The 236-nt window shown below is 54.2% G+C and overlaps 1 protein-coding gene across 2 annotated transcripts in view; it reads left to right on the top strand.

Moving 5' to 3' along the window:
* The first annotated feature begins 74 nt into the window (after positions 1-74).
* The window catches only part of LOC119587064 (lysosomal aspartic protease-like), a 16396-nt gene continuing 16234 nt past the window's right edge, over positions 75-236 (top strand). For both annotated transcript variants that reach the window (XM_037935813.1, XM_037935812.1), the window contains exon 1: positions 75-187. In XM_037935813.1, coding sequence (XP_037791741.1) covers positions 129-187 — 59 coding nt within the window. In that variant the 5' untranslated portion in view covers positions 75-128. The remainder of the gene's footprint in view (positions 188-236) is intronic.

Below are 236 nucleotides of genomic sequence, written 5' to 3'. Positions count from 1 at the left end.
GCATTATTCAGATCTTCCTAACCGGTCACACGTGTCTCGCTAGAGCGATAAGGGAGGGGGGGGTGTAGGTCACGTATAAAAAAAGAAGCAGGGGGCACTGTCACCTGTTTGGCACTCCGTCGTCCATTATGAAGGTCCTCCTGTGTCTCCTGGTGGCGGTGGCTCTCGTGGCCGCCGAGCTAAACAGGTGGGTCTTTTGGGAGGGACTTTTCACCTTTTGGTTCCCTGCTCTTCAT

This window comes from Penaeus monodon, chromosome 22 (assembly GCF_015228065.2).
Source record: "Penaeus monodon isolate SGIC_2016 chromosome 22, NSTDA_Pmon_1, whole genome shotgun sequence".
Taxonomy (NCBI): domain Eukaryota; kingdom Metazoa; phylum Arthropoda; class Malacostraca; order Decapoda; family Penaeidae; genus Penaeus; species Penaeus monodon.
The sequence above is the reverse complement of the archived record's forward strand: the minus strand, read 5'-3'. Positions and strand labels throughout refer to the sequence as shown.